This window comes from Notolabrus celidotus, chromosome 18, assembly GCF_009762535.1.
Source record: "Notolabrus celidotus isolate fNotCel1 chromosome 18, fNotCel1.pri, whole genome shotgun sequence".
NCBI classification, from domain to species: Eukaryota; Metazoa; Chordata; class Actinopteri; order Labriformes; family Labridae; genus Notolabrus; species Notolabrus celidotus.
Window position 1 is genome coordinate 11,184,632 of NC_048289.1, and position 17,708 is coordinate 11,202,339.

Below are 17,708 nucleotides of genomic sequence, written 5' to 3' on the forward strand. Positions count from 1 at the left end.
CTAAATGATTGGCTGAAAAGGACATGATTCGTTGACTTTTTAAAGAACTTACCAACAGTGTGGCATTTGTAGATATGTATGTATAAGACTTCTCACCAGTAATTTCATGGAATCCAACTCTGCAACATACATTCATGTCTACCTCTGGATGACTTTATTAACTAGTCCATTTACTTTTTTATCAAGGACAGACATCAATATATTTCCCCCCCCCAACACTATCTATATAAAAAAATGAATAAAAAAGATATTTCCACCAGCCTCAACTGTACTTCCATAGCATTAACATCATACCAGCCTGACATCTGTGATGTTAATGTAAGCCTGTTAGCATGATGACATTAGAATTTAGCTTGTGCACCCACCTGTCAAAGTTATTGGCATGGCTGTAGAATTTTGTTGTATCATTTATTTTTATTTAATAACTTTCCTCAATAAGTACTAGCCACGCGGCAACCTCCGGTCTAAAAATATGAGTCCAATGCGGAAGTGGTAAAAACTGCAGTTCATCGAGGATCTGCTTGAGGCTGGCTCCGGAAGTACCGGAAGTCACATACACATGAATGGGAAAAAGACAATCTTTACAGCAGAAATAAACATATTTACAGCCTGGTACAAAAGATGAGTGTAGTCTGGATAGCTCATTTCTCAATGTCCTCTCACTGTGAGGGGCGTGAGTTTTTTTCTAATGCAGCAATTTCGAAGATATTGAGATTACGAGTCTTCCAATGAGACCCAAACTCACTTCAAAAAGCCATTGTCTGTGAAAAGAGTTTGTCCCTGCATCCACAAATGCAGGTTCAAACAGCAGCATGCTAAGACCGAACTGTATGTAAAATCAGATCTAGAAATGCAACAGTCTTTTTCTGGGGTGGAGCCCTTTTATGGTGGACTATGGTGAAGTGGATAACTGTCCTGGGGTCTGACAAGTCCAGATTTGGCATTCTGTTTGTAAATTACAGACGCTGTGTCCTTTGCGACCAAAGGCCAGTATCCGTGATGATATGGGGATGAGTTAGTGCACAAGGCATGGGGATCCTGCACAGTTATGAAAGCATCATCGAAGATGACTGATGTGTACTGGTTTTACAGCAACATGCCTGCCAAGTAGGCTACACACCTCTCTCGGGAAATGCCTGGCTTTTTCCAGCAAGACAATGCAAACCACATTCCGCAAGTAATTTAGCAGCATGGCTGTCTCTGATTTCTCATCCATCAAAAATGTCTGTTACATAATGAAAAAAAAAACCTGTTCGACAGTTGGATTCTTTTATCAAACAAAAATTTGAAAACGTTCCACTTTACAAAATGACAGCAATTGGCCTCATCATTTCCAAAATGATTGCAGAGTGTCTTAAGAAGGTTATGCAACTAGGTGAACAAGGGTGAACATAACCTGGGAAAAACTTTTTTGAAACATGTTGCTGGCTTCAGATTCAAAATTGGCATGTACGGTAATTTGAAAAAACAATCAAATTATCCCTGTCAATGTTTGATATGTCATTGTTTTACCATTTTCAATGAAATACAAGTTTCATTGTTTTACAAATCATCTCCTATTTATATTTATACAACTTTTTTGAATTGTGTGAACACCATATACTCATCTACACTTCATACTAAAAACTGTTAAATGCTAAGAGACACCAGAGGGCAGTGTAGGGTAAAATACAGGTCTACTCAGAGTTTATTATTACTCATTTATTCTGTGAGATACGTTTTGTTTCCACAAAACACTTACAGATTAAAACTCCTGTGAGGAACTTCTGATGTTCCCTGTAGACAAAGCAGTAGCTCTTGCCTCAGCTGATGTATTCCTGTATATGTGTAAGAAGAGTTTTTAAATCTTACCCTGCATTATTTTAACAATAAAATGTATGACTCATTGGAAATCTCTGCTGTGGAAGATGTAAAAAGAACAAACAGTTCCAGCAGCCTGCAGTAACTTATCATGACTCTCACCTTCGCCTCAGCAGCAGTTCTCAGATGTGAGAGATACAGTACATAAATTATCAACCTTCATGCTGTCGGCCTCTTTGCCTTCTGTATGTCATAAAGAAGAGTCTATCAGCCCTTCTTGCGAGGCGTCTCATTCTCTTGAATTGGAAGAGTGACCGTCCTCCTACTTTCAGCAGGTGGATCTGTGAGGTCATGTATTTTCTCAAAATAGAAAAGATAAGACACACACTACAGGGATCAACTGGGAAATTTGATACAATATGGCATCCTTTTATTTCCTACGTGGAACGATTGACAGTGCCCCTTAATGGATGAAAAGGGGTATGGCTCCGTAAAAATCACCAACTCTGCGATCTGGTGCACTTTTTAATTAATTTTTATGTAAATTTTTATGTAATTTATTTATATATTTCTCCTTTAAATTGTTATTGTCTTTATTTTGCTTTTGTTTTCTAATATCATTTTGCCTTGGCTGTCCTGTGACTGGAAGCCAGTTGTATTTAATTTTGTCTGGTTTTCTCTTTATTATTTCTGTATTGTCTTTGTTGTATTTGTCTGTCTGTGTGGAAAATTCAATAAATACACCATGACTAAAAAAAATAAAGAAGAGTCAATCTGTTATTCAGCTAAAACTCATCACAGTAGCTTTAATTTGTGCTTCAAATTATTAAATTCGTAAAAAGTAAATGTAAAATAGGAGTATTGACACATAGGCTGTGTGGTAGATTCTTCAAACAACAAAGACACAGTGTTTGGTGTTTTGATATGATTCTTTAAAATCCACTTGTCATTCTTTACAGTCACACCATCAAACAAATTCAGGCTTAATCTCAAACAAACATACCTCTGTCCTGTTATAATACAACTCTGACAGGTCTTAGAAAGATGGCACCATCACATGGGAAGGGAACATGATCAGGGAGCGTGTTAATAGGCAATTTAACAAAAATATTTCCTTTAATTAAGATATAATTTTTTTTTAATCATATACTATAAGGATAGAATAAAATTTTGTCTCTGAAAACTGAAGGTTTGGAGAGTGCTATGTTGAAAGTGTTGCATAGTCGAGGAGACATAAACTTAGAGTGGTGGGGGTCTTAGTTTAAAACGACACATGAGGGAGTAGAAAGCTTTTTGTGTAACACAGAGTGCAGGGTAAAAATACTCTTGATGTGTGATTGTTTTGGCTCTCAACTCTCTTTCACTTAAAGTTCAACCTTTAAAAACCTAGCTTGATCTGCCACCTTGACGCTTGTGTACTAGCATTAGTAACATATAGTCCGTCTTTGTGCAAATGTAACTCAATAGAACAAGATCCACAGCAATCACAGGTGATAATAATCTCCCAAGCAGGTTAATGAACACAAGGGAAAGCTTGTTTTGTGTGTGTTTCTCACACTGCAGCTTTTCAAACAGTCACTTAGCTTCAGTCATTTAGATGACGCCTCATGGCAGGCAGACACAGAACCAGCTTAGCTTTAAAAAAATACTGTCACTCTAGCTTATGGGCTGATTAGAGCTCCATTCAATCTAACTTTTCTCTTGCTTTAAATCCACGCAGACGACTTCTTTAGTATTCATAAGAGCAGACTCCTCACAGGAATCTTTGTCAAACAGCAGTCTTAAGTGTTTATGTAGCTCACTCCACATCAGCTGGATGAAAACTGGAAAATTAAAAGTTTCTCAGATGCTGCGCTTCAAGCATTGTCTCTTAAAAACCAGACGTTGAAACAAAAAGAAGAAATTGGGAACACTGTGAGAGCCACGCCCAGTCTCTGCTGCTGCTGGTTCTAACTTTACAAGCTGCAGCCGCCAATCAGGAGTTGCGCTTCCTTTCCTTCCGTCTTCTTGTCTCGTCCTTACATACATTCATGAGTCCTGTATCCCGTCCCCAGGTCAATAAGCTGTTTGTTCACTTATTGGGAACATGTAAGAGTTTGCACTTCTCCAAAAGGGGGAAAATTCTCTTCCCTAGTTGTCCTCGTTTAACCTACTCAGTAGCATCCGCAGACCTCCGCTTCACTTAAAGTCTCTGTCCATCACAAAACAATAAGATCCAGGATGCTGGCCGATGTCACCGGAACTCATAGATGGCTGCACTGTGCTCGGGGACGTGGGTGAGGTTTAGAGACTGGTACCTGCAGTTTGAAAACAGAGTGTTGGTTACAATGTGCAAAAGTGCAGGAAGTGCATAGCATGGATAGGGATGGATAGGGATAAGGTTTTACCAAAAGCAACCTGTTAATTAAATCATCATTCAATTATTTAAACGTACAAGCAACCCTTCCTGATATAAAAAAAAACCCTTTCCTTTTTGTTACTTATTTCAGAAAGTTAAAAAAGATATTTTTGGTTGTAAATTAAAGGCACTATGAGGAGTTATTAACTGGCTGAGAAACAGACTGAAACTGATACTGATGCCTTTTTATGACCCTCAAAAGCAAACAAGAACATTTTCAACAACATTGATACCTTCTCTGTTGTCATTATAATGCCTGAAACTGCTCTGAGGGGGAAGCTGTCAGAACAGATGATTGACATCTCCCTTTGGAAACACCCTTTGTTGGCTGTTTTCATTGCAAATAATCACATTGTGCGATAAATCTAAATTTCAAAAGAAAACAGGATGGTTATTGTCTGAAGACACTTATTTTGCACGTACAGCACAAGAGATAAGAGGTATCACTTTGTCCACAAGGGTGCACCAGACAGCAGCTTCAAGTTTAAAGACAAAGTGCTTCATATTTTTAATGATGTCAAACCCCTCTTTAGTATGATTTATGATCATCATTTTTCTTGCAGTAGCCCTTTAATGTAGTTAAAGCTCATGTAAGGAATGTTGGGTTTGTATTGATTTTGGCAACCCCCCTTTGACAAACTGACACCTCTCATGTTTTTGCTGATCTTGTCCTGTACATGTGTTAGGCAGTGTTTTCTGACAAAAATGATCATCATCAACAGTCTAATGTTTCACACCCTGCCAAAAACTCCAACCAGAAGCTTCAAGTTCAGCTGTTAGCTCCCTCGACTAGTATAAATTAGTTTGTATTGTTGGGAGCAGAGCCAAACTAGCCACACTGAATACAAACTCAGGGGCTCCTCACTCTCACTTCACCACCGAGTAAACTCACACCCACAGCTACATGAAGCACACTTCTTTGGGGATCAGATACAGCAGGCCGCTTTGAGACAAACTCCCCTAACTCCCATGGAAACAGGGACTCTAAGAAAACATGATTTCATGTCATACAAATGCATAAATAACTGATAGAGACTCATTAAATCCACCCACAGTATAGGAAAAATATTCAGATTTTCTTTCTATCTTTTTAATAAGTTAATCATCTGCTCAGTTTTCCGGCAGTTAATAAAATCCTGAAAATGTTATAAACTTATACCTTAAACATCTGAATGATTTTTTTTATCTTGTTTAAAGCAACTTAGGGCTGTTGATCATCAAGGAGCATGTTCCAATCACCACACTCAGTGGTTTTGGACGGCACATGGTGGAGCCTCAAAGCAAGCAGGCAAAGAGGCATAGAGGAAGTGTGGGGGAATGGTTTGAGAAAGGCTCCAGTCATTTGCTTAGCATAGATTGTGAAACAAGAGCGCCTTCTTCTGGACAAAATACGCAATGACACGATTTCTAAATCACTGGAAGCAGTTTTTTTATTCTAGGCCCTGGAGTAAATGTGTTTTTATCGGCCCTTATTTGAAAACACAAACACATGTTTTATCAGATTTATTATCCAGCTGTTCTTTCATTTGCAGATATGAAATCTTGTTTAAGTTATCAGATACACAAAACAATGTTTGGATAGCACTGTGTGCAGCACACGTAGCAGAGTATCAAAGCTGAGCCAGTGCAGTTATGCAAGAGAACTGGTTGACGACAAATAATAATGCCAAATATTCTTTGATTTAGTTTTAGTACCTTTGCATGGTCACAAAGTTGTAACATCAGTGCATTAAACACGTTCATTTTCATCCCCAATCAAACGTTCACTACATCATCAAAAAATCACTACAGCTCTAATATGAATCAGATGAATGACACAGTGGATCAGTTTAAAGAGATACCACAGAGAATTGTTGCATGAAGACCTACAGGTTAGCTGTTAACCTGTTTTATGAAAAGCTACTTAGGCAAAGCCGAGCGTGAAATCAAATCATGTCACACACTGATGATGACAAAAAAAGCACACATATTTGTTTAGGCTACGCCAGCTCCTCTGTGGTATTTGCATAGCTTAGGAAAATATCACACATTTACCACAGTATTTATCCAAATGCACTATTTTGATGTCAGAAGTTTTAAACAAATCAAGCAGGACTTAAATTTAAGCGAATAAAATTACAGAAGATATCCTTTAAAAGCCAAAAGTGTGTTACTTACGTCTCTAACTTAGGGGTAGAATCTAACTGATTAAAGAGTGGATACATGTTGTTAAGGGAACTATTAGCAACACTTCACACTGCAACAAGTTGACAAAAGTGAAGATGGCATCATCCGTGTGGATGTTTTCACTGTTTCAGAGGAGGATGATACCCTTGCTACTTGCAAAACATGCCGATAATATTTCCAGAGGAGGAAAAAAGTCTTTGAGTTGTAACACATTGAGTCTCTTAAGTCACCTTAGAGTTGATCATTGCAAAAAAGATGTAATGAAGGAATATGAAGCAGCAGTAGCTTCAGTTTGTAATAGCACCAATAAAACAGCTAGTGCCATAGCGCTGATTTGAGAACTCAGAGTTTACCAGAGACAACCCAGAGCTAAAGAAGTTAATGACATCACTGAATTTACAGCACTTCATGACCAACTTCTTCTGTGGTAGCAGACCAAGCACTTCACCAGATAAAAGTGTATTTGGAACAGGATCCTGAGTTGCTGCCACTTTAGAAGCAATCTGCCAAGGGACTACAGATGTAAATGAGCTAATAGCTAACTCTAGTACAGCTAAATGGCTGTACCCTGTCGGAATAAACAAGTAAATAAATAAATAAACCTGCCCTGCATGATGTGATCTCCACACACATTAGCTGTCTCATCCAAAACAAAGTCAGTGACAGAAGTTTTACCACAGACGTATGGACTTCTGACGTTAGTCCAGTAAGTCTGATCAGTTTGACGCCTCAGGTACTGGATAAAGACTTAAATATGAAAAAGATATTACTGCATGATGCACAGGAGTGCTCCGGGTCACAGTAAATACAGCGTCCTGTGTTTTTTGTGTGTTAACAATAATGATATCAGTTACGATTGGTAAAATATTAAACACATATATGTGTCTTTGCTTACTAAATCTTAGCCGTTGTGTCCAGTGTTACTTTTTATAGTTTATAGTTTTAGTGTAGTTTTAGTTGACGGAAACTGAAACTGAAAACATTTTAGTCTTTGATTTTTGCCAAAACATCTTCACTCTTTAAATAATTCATGTAGATATTGGTAACAGTGTTAAAATCGTCAACATTTCACTCCTTTAACACTTTTGCTTGTGTAATATCTTAAGTTAAATAATTCAGCATGTCCCTACAAAAAAGAAAAAGAAAACACTCTTGATGTGACCACTGTGACTGTATTTTGATTCTCTTGATTCACAGAAAAATGCCATGAAAGGACTGTATTGCACATTTACGACGGTCCTTGAATGTACCTGCAGTGACAGCGGCACTGGACAGACAGTCAGTTCACGGCACTCTGGAATGCATCTGCATCTTTGATGACAAGGAGTTGATCCAAACTTACTAAATGTGTTTGATGTTTCACTAAACTGGAATAAATCAAGCTGTAGACGCGGAGCTTTTCACAGTAATGGTGGTAACAACAGCAAATGTCAAATAGTAAACAAACGTCCCCCGGTTGTGTCTTTGTCACTAACGCACACCGGAGGTAAAAATCATCAATGAAGATGAGACAGATGGATGGAGGTGAGGAGAGCTGGTTCATAAAGCACTCTTGCTGCTGGTAGAGACCAAGCGAACACTGTGCCCCTCAGATAATAACTCAGCCTGTCACAGGAAGTCATCACTTTTATTTCTAAAGATTAGACGCACAGCGGGGGAAAAATGAATTCTTAATGTCCGACAGTCCACCACTAAAGTTTTCGTCTCTTCATTGTCTCGTCAACAAAAACTTAACATCATAGACTGTAAATAAAAATGGTCAGTGTTGCTCCGCCTCTTCCCGTTGTACAGTTCTGAAGCCAAAAAATCCCTCTCCTGGGCGCAGCCATTGTGCAGCCAAAGCCTCTGAAACCACTGTAATAACCTCTGCCCTACAGTGTAACGTCACAAGACGCTGTGTGTCTTTTGAAGTTTCGTTCTACGGCGGCTGTGAATCAAAGGAAACCCGGAAGTAAAACCCCGTTTTTTAAACTCTAATAACTAACGAAAAAAAAACTTTTCAGAAAAAAGAGGCCTTGGACACAAAACAGTCAAATACTAACTACATATCACCACAGCATACAGATGTGAGAAACATTTGTACGACATGTATTTATTTTCAAAAGTTTGACTGCTCCCCCATTCAAATGAATGGGGAGACAGATTTTTTGACCTATACTGCAGCCAGCCACCAGGGGGCAGACACACGGCTGAAAGCCTCACCACCAGAGCTGTATCCGGCACGCTTGCTTAACATATGTTCGTCAGAGTTTTTATTATCAGTGATGCAGTTTAGCTCGTCATAGTCTCATTTTCGTCAGGAAAAAATTAGTCACTGACGAACATTTATAGTCATAATTTCGTTAACGAAATTAACACTGGTTCTGTCATAAACTACACATTTTAAAAGATAATGATTACAAAAAATGTGGTAGTCTTGTTGGTATCAGCCACAAGGAGTAGGTTATTACTCAGTTATTGGAATCAGCTCAAAAAAATCCACATCCTGCAGCCCTAAAAAAGGATTAAGAACAAACCAGAGTTTGGACTCATGCACATATTTTGCTTTCTATTCATGTGTAGTTTTCCCAGCCCACATCAAAAAGTGGCAAAAGGCAGCAATAAGCACAGAGTCAATCCAAGAAACAAGCTACTGAGAAGAGCAAAACTAATACAGTGAAGTAAATATTGTTTCAGTCCTCTGCAACTGAGAGAGGTGCTGGCTGACAATCATTGTGCACTCTTATTAGGAAACCATTACCACTTGCCCCAAACAAAAGGAATTAGATCAGAATGTGATTGTGCTGTTCATGTGCAGAGTGGGTGGAATGAAAGGCCAAAAAATGTCAAAGAAAAAGGAAAATGCAGATGGTGGAGTTCAAGAAGGCAGCAGTTTGCTTACAGCTGGGCAGAACAACCACATAAATCAAATGCATCAAAGTGTTAACAACACATTCTGCTTCATCCTTATAAGGGTGCACACAGTCTACCCTTAAAAAACACTCATCATCTGAGCAGCTCCATGGAGTAAGAATGGAGCAGCAATAGAATTCAAGATACCATCGGCTGAAAGTTTTGTCAACTGTCGACTACCTGCACCCTATGTTCTCCAGCAGGTCTCAGCTGTGATCCAGCAACCATCAAATTAAAAAAGCACCTGGTTCTTAAAATAAACCCGTTTTAACTATTAATAGGTCACGTGTTAATACGTTACCATTCAGAGCTCCTGTGGTAGTAATAGCCCTCAATCGTTGCTGTCGATTTCTGGAAGCAGATGTAGTAGAATCCAGCGAAGGAGGCTCCGCTGATGTCTTTAATTGTGTGGTCTGGGACCAAAAACTGCTCCTAGGGGGGCCAGAGAGTGTGAGACCAAGATCAGCTGAATGTCAAAGATGATAAAAAATGGTGGGGATCAGTTTGGGGAAGAACCTTACCTTCCATCTCATGAATATATAGTCAGAGTTCTTCAGATCCTCGTAGTCAAAATCATCTGAGTTGAATGACTTGGCATACTGGTAGAAGGCTTGGAACTTACCCTTGACATTAGAAGTAAAAGGATTATGTCAGGGTACAGCAGCGTCCCTCTGTGTGGAGTCTGAATGATCAGGCTCTCTACTTACCCAGTGTTTACGATCCACATCCTCATCTGCATCCCATTTCCGGGTGAGAAATGGCCTCTTCCTGCTGATGATCTCTCCGGCAAAGAACGTTGTCAGCGTTGGGTATTCCTATGAAAGTTGACACAACAGAAAAAGCAGTGACTTGCATGTGCATGCATTACTTTAATTGTGTATGTTAGTTTAAAAAAAGTAATGTTAAAGGTTGCTCTGTTAGATCAGTGTATTCAATCTCTAACAACTAGAGGGTAGAAAGTGGCTCCTGAGGTACATAACTGTTCATTTTCATCACTGTGGTCTTACTGTGTTTGTTTATAGCTCTGCAAATTATGGCATACAGCTTCATACAGTAGAAATAAACATTGGCTTCACAAAATGACTACTGTTTTACTGACTTAACCAAGTAAATACTGGTTTCACTTTGAAGTCTACCCTGTTCATGTGCAGCAAATTAAGTCGTACTAAACCTTCTGAAGTTTCAATGTTACTGAGCTACACTGTCCTTTATGTGCTGTGCATTTTCTATTTACAAGTAGCTTAGCTGTACTTTTTACTGTAAACACATCCCATGACATCCTCAGGGATTGGAAGGCATGGAGCTGGACTATGCAATTAGCAGAGGCCAGTATCAGCTTAAATTATGTATGTTTGTGGTGCAACGAAGGAAATCACTCCTCTCACCTCAGTCAGTCCCTTTATCTTTAGGTAGCCACACAGGTAAGAGTCTTCCATTGTGACATGCTTCAAAGAGAAAATAATACACAGTTTATTTCAGGTATATATCATTTTCATCTATGGTGAAGTGACAAGAAGTGGCAACACTGTAATATGTGTAATACTTGTACAAAACAGAAATGAACCTACAAGTTTGCATGAACCAAAAGGAATGTAAGGTTTGTGATGTAGTATTTTTGGAAAACATCAGATGCTGTGTGTCCTCATAGTTGAATGGGGTTGCTGGCAAACAGAAGCAGACCCTACTGCAGGGGTTCCCAAAGTGTGGGTCGCGAGACACAAATGGGGGGGTTGTGAGATGTCTTCTAGAATGTTTTTTTTTAAGTTATTTAAAATAATATATTATTATTTATTGTGGTTTATTTACCTTCTTTACTTATGTTTATCTTCCTTTTTGTTTGTACTGTTAATTATTATTATTTCTTTATTATAAATATTATTATTGTATTTTTTAAAATGTATTTATTTTTTCTTCTATTTGTTGGTTTTGTATTACTCATATATAATTTGTTAACTTGGGGTGAACAAAGAAATACTGAAAAAATGCAATAAAAACAATTGAGTTATCCAAAAATAGTACATTTCACTCATTATAGTAAAAAAATATCGACAGAAATAGTAGCTACACTTCAATTAAAACCTTCAAAATAGAAAATGAGTTTACTGCCTTTCTTTTTGCTAGATGACTCCTAAGTTTAAGGTTAGTTAACAGTGCATTATCAAAAGCATCAGTAGCAGTAGGTTAATTCATAACAGCACAGGAAACACAGCCACATGCTCATATAGGGAGGCTGATTTTTCTGCAGACCAGCTGAATGAAGCCACATTAAATCACTTTGAGGGACAGTGGGGGTCGCGAGTCTTTGGCAACCACATTTTGGGGGTCGTGGGCTGAAAAGTTTGGGAACCCCTGCCCTACTGCATCCAGTGCTAGCTACGCGAGTTACCAAACCACAGGCCAGCGCTCATTGATTTCCCAGCTGTCAATCATCACACCGCCCGTTTGACAGCTCACCAAATGCCCCTGACAGCTCGCTTTTACAGAGAAATATCCGTGTCATAGCCCCACCTGCAAAACAACCTCCACGTCGTACGAGTTCCCTTTGCTCTTCTGGTGGCCCCTGAACTTGGAGCCGCTGTACAGCAGCGAAGTAACAACTCCCGGCTGCCGGGTGTTTATCGGGGGCGGCGGGACAAGCGAGGCCGAGGATGAGAAGGCCGCGGCGGGGGAGTCGCTGAGGTATCCAGCGGGGACAGGCATGGCTCCCGCTTCGAGGGCTGGGCACCGTCCGCGGGCGTTTGCCGTCAGGGCGACGGACTGTGTCGGCGTCTACGGAGAGGTAGAGCAGCACTGAAAGATGTCCACCACCACTCGAGTCCCTCTTCACCCGTCCACAGTTTAGTTTACCGGGCAGCAAGCTCCCAGAAAAGTAAGCAGACTGTAGCCAGCAGAATCCGACCTTTTCATTGGCCAGCCTAGTTCACCTGGGTAATATCTTCAACGCTGATTGGTCCAACCTGCGGAAGGCTTTGTGGGAATATTTGGTTGTAGTTTTTGCCGTTGAGTAGCAGTAAACGGGAATCCTTTAAAAAACTACATTTCCCAACAATCAAATGTAAAGCAAGCAACGCTATCTGTCAAGCGCAGAAGGTAGAGATGGGATTTTGACTCTTTGACGGGAACCCGATCTTGAAGAGCCGTTCCTTTCAAAGAGCCGTTCAACAGACTGGCTCTTTGGCTCATTGTTACATTTATACATTTTTTAGAAGTCAACCAGTGGTAACTCGTTTTTATCAAGGAAACAATCACTGGTAGCAGTTATAAGAGAGGATTTGGATCAGAATAATTCACTTACACATCCCACCAATATATTTTCTCTATTGGTGGGAAATATTCACTATTTTGATTTTTCCCTCACCTCAAAAACTGTGCGGCACTATAAAAACAACACAGGCTACAGATAGTTATATAAGTATATAAAAAAATGAATACAACTAGAATAAAAATCAGGACATTATAAAAATTTGAATGCAAAATTGTACTATCCCACCTGGTGTGTAGTACATGTTATATTACATTATTGTTTACTACAATTTACGGCCATATTATATACCCATATTTATTTATTCTGTCATTACTAACCATAATCACACCATGTCAACCTGCTACTACTGAAACATTTTTAATACTGACTGTAATAACTACTATTTAATCCATTTGTAACATCGTATATATCTAAATTGTATTCTATCTATCTTTATTTATCTATTTTTATTTTTACTTATTTTATTTTACTAATTGGAACTTCATTCTAGATTGTACGTATGTCTGGGTTGCTGCAACAGCTGAATTTACCCCCAGGGGATCAATAAAGTAATATCTTATTTTATCTTATCTTATCTTAAAAACGGCTCCCAAATGAACGACTCGCAACTGCGAATCGGTTCTCATCGTTCAATTAAAAGAGCTGTTCAAAAGACCGACTCGTTCGCGAACGTAACATCTCTTGCAGAAGGTCACACGCGTGCTTTCAAACACAAGCTGCTACATGAATGCTCAGGGAGAATTGTATAGCAGTAAATATAACCAACAACGACGTAATACAGACATCCGGTACAGCATAAATGAAAATTTAGGTTACTGCGAAAAACGCAAACTAGTAAAATGTTGCTTTTATGCAGCTAACTTGCTGTGGACATAGAGGGGTAGCCTAGCAGGATTAGATAGCTAGCTTTACAGTTAGCTTTTTAAAGGAAACAAACTTCTCACAACCAGCAACAATGTTGAGGGGTCTCTCAAGACTTTCAAGAAGCACCCTGTCACTCAGGGAAGTGTGCTCAAGAGGTCAGCGCTTTGGGTTTGCACTAAAATACTCTACAGCACCAGCAGGTAAGATAGATGATCAGTGTGGAATCCTTTAGCATTATATTTTATCACATTACCCATTGATTAATTGTGGACTGATGATATGTTCTCTGCGATTCCCAGAAAGAAGAAGATTTTATAAAGATGTCAGTATATCTCAAGGTGATGGTAAGTGCTACAAGTTAATGCCAAATATATGGTAACTCTGTGACTGAGGATACTTTATTTGAAATGGGAAAAATAAACTCCATGCTTTTATTTAGTAAGAAGTGCTAAAAAAAACCCATAAAATAAATTAGAATAGAGACTACTGCACACCAACAATAGAATATGTGTAATCAAAATAAGTGCAATCAAAATTAAGAATACAAATAGTTAAAATAAATAGATTTAAAAAGGGTAAGGATAAGAGTTGAAAATAAAACTAAGGCTAAAAATATCAATAAAACTGAGTAGATAAATAAAAATTGAAAAAGATAATATTTAAAATTACTAAAATAATAAAGCAATATTTAAATCAATATTACAGTAAAAGGTAAGTAATAAAATTGTTAAACTCTACATAAAAGCCAGACTGAATAAATACGTTTTTAGTTTACGTCATGTTGTTTTTCTATTGAGATAACATCTGACACATTTGGTTTTCTCTATATATGTATTCGTCTTTTGCTTAATGCATGTATCGTTTTTTTATTTTGATGCAGGAGGTGTGTTTGAGATAAACCTGGACAGAAGGAAACTAAAAACTCCTGGAGGGAAGCTGTTCACAGTACCAAATGAAGCCCTGGCCATTGCCGTGGCAACTGAGTGGGATGCTCAAAGGGACTCACTCAAGTTCTACACCATGCACATGGTACAACATTTATGGGAATGGGAATTGTGAGACGTTTGAAGCTTTTAGTTTTAATCCATGAGGCAGATCCAAATTCAAAGTTTGATTTAAAGGAAGCTAAACTTAGAAACAAAATTCTGTCCAGATTATTCATTTTGATCACAATCTTCTTGCAGACAACACTGTGCAACACAGCTCTGGACAATCCCACCCAACGTGACAAGGATCAAATGATCAGTGCAGCCCTGAAGTTCCTGGAAACCGATACTGTCTGGTAAATAACTTATTCACTGTTACATTTAGCAGCATGATTTAGAAAAGTGCTGTAGTGTTGCTTTTAATAACACAAATACATGAATCATTGTTCAGTGTATATCATGTATGGTCACAGCTCATTTTCAAGGGAATTCAAGGTTACTATGATAGCTTTTGCAAATCAGTGTATATGATGAAATTGACAGACTATTCTAGATTAGCTTCATTTAGTTAAACTCAATGACTCTTTGTTTACACGGTGATGATTATGTGCAGATTGTTTAAGTGATTTTGTTTTCTTTCTATGTACTTTGTAGACTTGTTTTTACATGTTTATAGTGCTTTATGGTGTGTGTAGTTACAGAGTTGAGGAGCCCATTGGTTTGGTTGATCTACAGAAGAATGAGTGGGATCCTGTGCTGCACTGGATTGAAGACAGGTAAAAGCACAATTACATTTTGTCAAAGTCAACGCAGAAATTAAAGCCACACAAAATAGTTAGCTCTTTTTATTCAGTATATTGTATCGGCATTAATTGATTATTCTTCTTCAATGACCTTTATTTTCCATCATGGATTTGCAGATATAATGTCACCATTGGCTCCTCGTCCAGTATTTTGGGTCCTGTCATCCCAGAAGCAACCAAAGACACATTCCGGCAACACCTGAATTCTTACAACTTCTGGTCCCTGACAGGTAAAGGATATCCAAACGTATCCAAGATGAGCACTTTCAACAGTTTTCATTTAAAACAGATCTTAATGTAGAGGTGGTGTGTACAAGGACATGTTGTGCTCATTATCATCCTGCACACATTGATATATAATTATATTGATGTGCTAAACAGTATAGCTATAAGCTGTAACATTGTTGTGGCAGAGCATTACAGTAATTGTTTTTTCCTCTGCAGGGCTCGAGTATGTGATCACCCAACTGAAGTCTGTTGTGCTGTCAATGGGGATTATTGACAGACATCTGAGTGTGGAACAGGCCGTGCTGCTCTCCAGACTTGAGGAGGAGTACCAGGTAAGGGACTAGCTACAGTGTTCCCTCACTTTTAGCTCTTATTATTCAGCATATTTTTATCTTGTCAGAACCCTGTTTGCTCTGTTTTTTTTCTGTCGAGATGCTTGATGGTGTTTATATTGGGACAGTTGTTGATGGTGGGTGTGTTTCCTTATAAACATGTTTCAAGAAATCTTCCTTCTTCTCTCATTTCTTCGGTCAAAGATTATTTTAATTAATATAGAATTGGAAAAAAAAACACGTAGTTTCTGTTTTACTTTGGAAGAACAGCACCCTCTTCTGTTGTCATCATATTTCTTATGAAACCTCACCTTGCAAAACATTTTGTAAAATGAACAGAAAAGGCTGAATTTGCTACAAAGAGTTCTGGTTAGCCTTACAGGGATTTCTACAAATGTACAAATCCTGTATCTTTTTGCAAACAGTTATTATTTGGTATCTTTGCCTGCTCCTCAGGGTGTTATTGAGTTGATACCACTACAAAACACAGGCTGACTTGCTGGTCTATCCTCTATGCTCTAAACGTTTGCTCCCTTCTGCACAGATTCAGAGCTGGGGAAATGTTGAGTGGGCCCACGACTACGACATGTATGAGCTGAGGGCGCGAACTTCTGCTGGATCTCTTTTCGTTCACCTCACATCTGAGAGTTCAACTGTCAAACGCAAACTTATGCAGGACTGAGAAGGACAAACCCACACATAAATCTCTCATTGAGCATCAAGGAAATCTGTCCTCCTACTGAGAAACACCACAACCCCCTCAGTTTATCCATGTTTTACATCCCTACAGGCAAAACACAACAAACCCTTCTGCTACTATTTAGCAGAGACAGCTACTGTGCCTGTGGTCTGTTATACAGTAGAGTTCTCTCACCCCGAAAAACACATTGGCTGTTTTTTGCAGTGTTGATACGAGGGAGCTGCCAAGGGTGACACCCTTCACCGAGTTTCCAGTCAGTTCTCAGTCAGCTGTGACATTTTGGAATCTGCTCATGAGAATGGTGACTAATGTTGTTGTCTGTTTGGTTGTGGAATGTTAATTCCATGCCAGCTTTCTCTGTGTGCTACATTTGAATACTGCAAGATGCATATGCTATCCTAACAGCACACAACCCATACTGACTATGCTGTGTCGGATTAGATAACATGCAAAACCTTAATGTGCACTTCATGTTGCATTCAAATTATTTACTGTACACTTTGTAAATAAGAAAGTCATCATTATTTACGTTGTATTCATCTTGTCAGTTTCATTATGGTTAGGGGAAGATTGAGTGCTTTGCTTCAGAGGACTATTCATTAAATTTAATTTCAGAGTTCTTTTTCTTCAAAATATTATCTGTAAATCTAAAAGTAGACTACACCATCTTTCCATGTCACTTTAAGGTACAAAGCTGAAGGTATTGTTTCTTTGCAGTTCAAATTATTAAAAGGCTATTAAAACTGCTACATCATCTGACTCTCCTGTGTTGTGTCCTTTCCAAATATGTAAAGTAAAATATGTCAGCAAAGGTTACGCTTCATCAGTTGTGGACAAAGTACATGGCTTTGCTACTCAAGTCAAAGTATAGATACTCCAGGTCAAATATTACTCCAGTACAAGTGAAAGTTGCTCTGTTAGATTATTACTTGAGTTAAAGTACTGAAGTACTTCATTTTAAAAATTAAAAAAAATACTTTAAATCTCTAAAAACTATACCATGGAATAAAAACAGGAACTAAGTTACTCCAAGCACAGACAACTTAGTGAATGAAACAAATGTTGCGTAGCTCAACATGCTTTCTCAGGTTGGACAGTGAATTTGTGTATGTTTGGGAAGAGTGGGAAACAGGGAGAACATGTCACACAATACTTATTCTTCATTTCAAAAACCTCTAACACGGGCTGAAGATATGGCCATAGGTGCTCAGGTGGAGAATTATAGCCATCATTACCACCTCTAAATGAACTGCCTGATCTGAGTGAAATTTGCACTGTGATTGCTCCACGTTCAACCGTGGAGACAAACGATAAACAGGTATGACTAAACCACT

General features: G+C 38.6%; 2 protein-coding genes across 2 annotated transcripts; one reads left to right on the plus strand and one right to left on the minus strand.

Moving 5' to 3' along the window:
* Window positions 1-2,710: 2,710 nt before the first annotated feature.
* On the minus strand, window positions 2,711-12,157 carry LOC117830405 (glucose-induced degradation protein 4 homolog). Its single transcript, XM_034708511.1, has 6 exons — window positions 11,765-12,157; window positions 10,642-10,701; window positions 9,964-10,071; window positions 9,778-9,879; window positions 9,558-9,688; window positions 2,711-4,097 (listed from the first exon to the last, which is right to left on the minus strand). Exons 1-6 carry the CDS (start codon window positions 11,954-11,956, stop codon window positions 4,034-4,036), a joined length of 657 nt encoding a protein of 218 aa, XP_034564402.1. The 5' UTR covers window positions 11,957-12,157; the 3' UTR covers window positions 2,711-4,033.
* Window positions 12,158-13,177: 1,020 nt separating this feature from the next.
* Window positions 13,178-17,133, plus strand: atpaf2 (ATP synthase mitochondrial F1 complex assembly factor 2). The gene is made up of 8 exons (XM_034708346.1): window positions 13,178-13,585; window positions 13,685-13,729; window positions 14,266-14,414; window positions 14,570-14,667; window positions 15,007-15,087; window positions 15,232-15,344; window positions 15,559-15,674; window positions 16,219-17,133. Exons 1-8 carry the CDS (start codon window positions 13,477-13,479, stop codon window positions 16,354-16,356), a joined length of 849 nt encoding a protein of 282 aa, XP_034564237.1. The 5' UTR covers window positions 13,178-13,476; the 3' UTR covers window positions 16,357-17,133.
* The last annotated feature ends 575 nt before the right edge of the window (window positions 17,134-17,708 follow it).